At 40.0% G+C, this 5,723-nt stretch overlaps 1 protein-coding gene across 1 annotated transcript; it reads right to left on the bottom strand.

Annotated features, from left to right (window-relative positions):
• Positions 1–1,254: 1,254 nt before the first annotated feature.
• Positions 1,255–2,895, bottom strand: LOC125501938. Its single transcript, XM_048659126.1, has 2 exons — positions 2,044–2,895; positions 1,255–1,890 (listed from the first exon to the last, which is right to left on the bottom strand). Exons 1-2 carry the CDS (start codon positions 2,149–2,151, stop codon positions 1,363–1,365), a joined length of 636 nt encoding a protein of 211 aa, XP_048515083.1. The 5' UTR covers positions 2,152–2,895; the 3' UTR covers positions 1,255–1,362.
• Positions 2,896–5,723: the final 2,828 nt, after the last annotated feature.

The raw sequence follows: 5,723 nt of genomic DNA, 5'->3' as shown, positions 1-5,723 counted from the left end.
TGATCATTGCCATGGTCAATCAAATTTTTGAAGACGGCTTCGGAGCCAATAAATTCTTTCAAAGCCATGGCTGTGAGATACATTTCCGAATACTTTTTTTTCAATAGTGATTTACCTACATTGCCTGTACTTTCATTAGATGCAAATCTAATAGCTTTTTCAGCCTTTTGGCAGATCAAGAAAACGTCGTTGGAAGGATAGAACAATCCACCCTTATTCTTAAATGTAATTAAACTGTATTCTTCGCAACAGTTGGAGCCCACTAATGCTTCCAGGCGTACTCCGCAGCAAAGTTTCGAACGTTTCGCGTGCAAATGCCTGACAACAAAACCTGCCATGTAAGCTATTACACGAGTTGAAAATTCGGTAGTTGTCAAAAAGTTTGGAACGTAACTATGAATATCTATAACATCGCAAGCTGTGGTCCAATTACTATCTACAGTATTACACAGTCGGTAAACTGCCGATGACGAATTGAGAACCGCTAGTGAAGAAACAACTCTAGATGAAACGTGAAGAATTGAAATGTGTTCAATTGGAATACAATTGCCGGTCTCATTTCCCCTTAATTCATTGTGCAGCAATAATTTTTTAAAAGCAGTTGAAAATTGTCGTCCTGTTGGATTATTGTTATGTCCACTGTGTGAACGAATATAACTAAAAAAAGTTTCCAGGTGGTCTTGACTAAATTTATATGTTGGAATATACTTCAAGAGCGAGTTGCTGCCTTCGCAAAGTTTTTCGTACGCCCTTTTCAAGCTTTTGATGCAAACTAGAAAGCCAATAAACCCAGTTTTTTTACCGGTACCAATCAAAACGCGACCATCGAATAATTAAAGATTTTTTATGTATATTGACAACTCATCGAGTTTTCTAAAAATTTCATTTTTATTAACAGGATTCAATGGTTTATTGTAATTTATGGTGTTCATATCCTTGCTGAAGTCATAGCCTTTCACATTTCTTGAGTTGAAAATATCGAAAAGGTCATTCACTTTCTGAATAAATTCAATTGTTGCTCCGCAATTTGAAAAATCTCGAATTTTCAGGTCGTCTTTATAAACTCTTAAAGCATCAGCAACAGATGGGCTAAACAATTGGGCAGCTAGTTTAACTTTCATTTTTTGTTTCATATAATTAATGTATGCAGAACGCAACTTGTTGCCCAAATGCATACCTTCGGAGTTTTGGATTTCGTGAAGCAAATCAAGAAATTTCCATTCTATCAATCCGCCGTTTCCATCCCTGAAAACTTTACCACTGCCTAGAGATTCCAAATTAATTTTAGCATATGGCATGGATCTAAAAAAACGTTAACTTCTTCTTGCGTTACAGGATGCTCGAACCACCACTCATAATCATCTACATTGGCTTTTTGATTTCTTTTCTTCGTTTTCGTCTGTGCTTCACTAATGTTAAGTATCTGATCTCTTTATCACTATTTACATCATCCTCATTGATCTTGTTAATGATCTTCAATGATTTTACCGCAGCTATATTTGCTGCTGCTTCATCGCAATTAAGAGAAACTACCTTTACGTCACAATCATGCAGAGCTACTAAACACTGATTAATTAAACCTGCAATGTGAGTAGCCGACAAACCATCAATTAAAAAATAAGCAACTGGAATTTTCCAAGACTGATTTATACAATTTACCATGAAAACCAGGGTTTCGGTGGCTAGAGTAGGAGCATCATTGTCATCAAGTGGCACAGACTCCCCTAAATTCACAAGACCCTTCCCATCTTTTTCCAAATGTTTCATAATATGCATTCCATCAAACATAAGAGAAACGAGCAATGGATAATCACAGTCTTCAGCTCTTTTTTTTATAATGTCCGATGCTTCCGAACAAATTCCAGGTTCCCCCCTCACCACCCGATACCACTTGGAAATAGTTTTAGGATGAGGAAGAGCAGAATTAAACTTACGTCGAACATATGCATACGCAGCAGGTGAGTAATAATGCAATGTTAAAGCAAAGGCACGTAATTCAGGACTATAGGTCTTTGGAACACCGTCGTGATTGAGGTTACCTACTTGTCGCTTTAATAAGTCTTTGTTGACTTTTCCGAGTGCTTCCATTTTCTTGAGCTGAGTTTCCGAAAGAAATTTCTCCTTTTTTAATTTCTCTATTACTCGTTCCATAGAAGCAATTTTTAACTCAGCTCGACGCCACTTGCGAGATACACGGTTTTTTTCTTGCTTCTCTTTTCGCAATTGGTTCTCAAAATTCTCTCGAATCCGCGTTTTTGTCGGGGAATGAAATATTCGTTCTGGAGAAACAGACGTTGCTCGATCCACGAACTTTTTTTCTTGCAAATCTGTACAGAAGATTTTATACAATGATTTCAATCTTACAATAAATTTCCGAAATTTTATCCATCATTAAATTGATCATAAACTCACCTCTGTTTGGAGAAACAGGTGCAAACTGTACAGGTTCCACAAGAACAAATTTCTTTTTTGAAGCTGCAAGATAATCTCTGTTTTAGAACAAGTAACATTCTACTACCTATGTACTGTGACGTTGCATTTTGCATGGCCGTCACAGGGTCATTCAACTTCGCGAAAATACGGCCGGATCGGCGGGATACTCTCGGAAAACAGTGACAGATTTAGGTAGTTTGTAATATAGCATTAATTTTTGTATTTTTCTCCCATTCCAACCCTCCCCATGTTCTGGAGCCCGACTACCGAGGGAATACCAGAGCCCGATGGATGCTACTGTGGAAGGCTCACGGACCCAACTGCATCGGACTAAGTAAACGTAGCCCCAAAAGACGCGCAGCTCTGGTTGCCGCAAGAAACGGACGAAGATCAGCGTCTACCATCTCGTATCGCCATGATGTCTTCCCGGGGAGCACAGTGGACGACTTTTCCGCTGCTGCATATTCCCCCAACTATCGTATCGTACCAACTCCGTGGATGCCGGATGGCAGCGTATAAGGCTGTGGGATGAACTCCACAGCAGAGCCTCCTACCATCCCGACTTCTCGGCCAGGCGCCGAACCACCCCAACAACAACCACCCTCCGGACACCGTGTTGACTCCGCGGTTAGAGTCTATTCCGGAAGTGACACCTAGTGAATAACGAGGGAAGCATCAGGGTACAGCAGGGTCCGTGCAGTCTGAAGCAGTAGCCATCCAGTTCATCCTGCGCAGTCAGCGCAGCTGAGGTGTCGCTGAAGTGATCCAAGCGACCAATCAAACATCGGAAGCTACCCCCTCCAGATATCGATATTCGGCAGGACGGATCGAAGGATCCTTCTCTTCTATGTCTGACCGTCGACCCGGCTACACGGATTCATCGATTATCGTACCGCTTCCCTAAAGCCCCCCTACAGTTTTCTTAAAGTCATTTAGTGCTTTTTTCCCCCTTTCTTTTCTGATCTATCGTTCTTCTTTTTCTTCTATCGCTGAGGTAAGCTTTACTTTCTTACTGTAAAGCCACGAATTAATCCTAAAATGTAACGTATTGGGTCAGGCCTGGTCATTTTTGGGTGTTACCACGCGGTTGTTGGCCCAGAAAGCCCTACCGTCGCATAATTCAGTATTTTGAGTCTCCTTTGCGTACGACCAGGTCGCGACGATTTTTGATTATTTGGATAATTTGGAATGTGTTAATTCGTGACTGGCTGACGCCTTTTCTTTTCCGCTCTTAGGAGCTATGATCTGAGATAATATTTGGCTTAGAAGCTTTTGCTATTTTGATTATTGTGTATTTTGCTATTTGGTATTTTGCTATTGGGTATTCTGCTATTTTGTATTTTGCTGCTTTATATTGCGTATTCCTGGCTATATTCGCTATGTGATATAGTTGCGAGGTAATTTTGAGTATTTGCCATGTGATCGATCGCGACGCATGAATTTAGAGTTACTGTCACGTTTCCGAGAGTATTGCAGGCGTAGAAGTAGCCGTGGAGAATTAGGGTAATTTTTTGAGTATTGTAATTTGTATTGGGAATTTGTAATTTGAGTAATTAATAGTTGATCTCTACGTTAAATTGTAGTTAGCGTATTTGTGCGCAGCAAGGCAGCACCTGCGGTGTTGACCTTGCTAAATCTTTGATCTCGTACTATTATATTTTCTTGCCCTCTTTTTCTATCGTATCGCCCCGAATCCCTCTGAGTCGTGCCGTAGCATAGAGTTTGCATTGTATTGAGTCTTTTGGGCCAGAGAGCCATATTTTGTGAATTTTGTATTTGGAAGCTCTGACACCTAATTGCATTAAAGCATAATATTGTTAAAACTGAACTGACTGTTGTTTGTTGAGTCGTACATTTTGTGTTACAACATGGCGCCCGAATGATTATAAAAATAAAAGAACAATTGAATAGGCAACCCTGCCCCTCTACCACAACATCTGTCGCGGAGGTGAGTTAGCCGAGCGCATCCGTCGTGAGACTCTATTGCACTTTTGAGTATTTTGGTTAATTTTGTAATTTGTTTGATTTATTGACGCAAAGTGCGTCAGGCGCCCAACGGTCTAATTTTGAGATTTGCGTGGAAAATTTAGAGTTTTGATTTTTGGGATTTTGAGATCGGAAGTGCATAGAGAAGAGCGCCGTAGGGTGCGTAGTGGACCGTTCTTTGTAAGTCCCTAAAGTTAGCACCCCCACAATGAAAAAATGTATTTTTCGTTTCACAGGAATTCGCTGCTCTTTAATTGCTAATTTGTTGCTCTATTCGCGATTTAATTGCTCCCACCCCTTAGCCGGAAACAGTGGGGGTGCCAAATGAACTTTAACCTAGCACCCCCACAGCGTAAAAAGAAGACCGGAAGTAAAAACTAGAAATCTACGACGTCAAATTTAATTGCTATTTAATTGCTCTCGAAACGTTCTATCCCCGATTTCTTTAGCCACCCCCCGAGTAGAGAAAACAACCCCCCGGACTTCAGATAACACTCAGCGAGGAAAACTCGAAATCTGAGACGTCAAATTTAATTGCTATTCAATTGCTCTCGAAACGTTCCATCCCCGATTTTTTTGAGTCACCCCCCGAATCGAGAAAACAACCCTCTCCACTTCGGATGAAACTAAGCGCGGAAAAGTCAAAATCCAAGACGTCAAATTTAATTGCTATTTAATTTCTCCTGAAATGTTATATCCCTAATTTTTTTCGTGTCACCCTCCGAGTGGAGAAGCCAACCCCCTACGAACCAGCGCATGAAAGAAGCAGGGAAAGCACCGAGGTTTTTTCTTTTCATTCCGAGGTGGATGATGTCAGTGTCATTCAAAGACTCTTGGGATCTTTTATTTGCGATATTTTTCATCTAAACGCTTAATCAAACAATGTCAAATATTTTCGTAATAATTTCAAAAGTTATAATGTTTTAATTCGAGTATTTCGATAATCATAATAATCATAGTATTCAGAAATAATAATAGTAAAAACAATAATAATCATCATTATTATAATAATAAAACTTGAAAATCCAATAACCATAATAATAATAGTAATAATAATACAGGACATTGCATTATATAATAAAATGAAGTTCCAATTTTCACAGTTAGGGGGCATAAATAATCATGTGAACGTAGGCTATTTCAGTTTTGAGCACTGTCTGTTCTTTTTCTTTCGTGTCATCATATTGAATCCACGTGTCTCCAGGTCTCCGGCAAATTGCCGTGTAATGGCCGAGTCCATCAATTGAAGACCTTGTGTTCGCTTTCGGAGCAGGTGGTTTAACACGTTAACTGCCGTGTCACCC

This window comes from Athalia rosae, chromosome 7 (assembly GCF_917208135.1).
Source record: "Athalia rosae chromosome 7, iyAthRosa1.1, whole genome shotgun sequence".
Lineage (NCBI taxonomy): Eukaryota > Metazoa > Arthropoda > Insecta > Hymenoptera > Athaliidae > Athalia > Athalia rosae.
The sequence above is the reverse complement of the archived record's forward strand: the minus strand, read 5'-3'. Positions and strand labels throughout refer to the sequence as shown.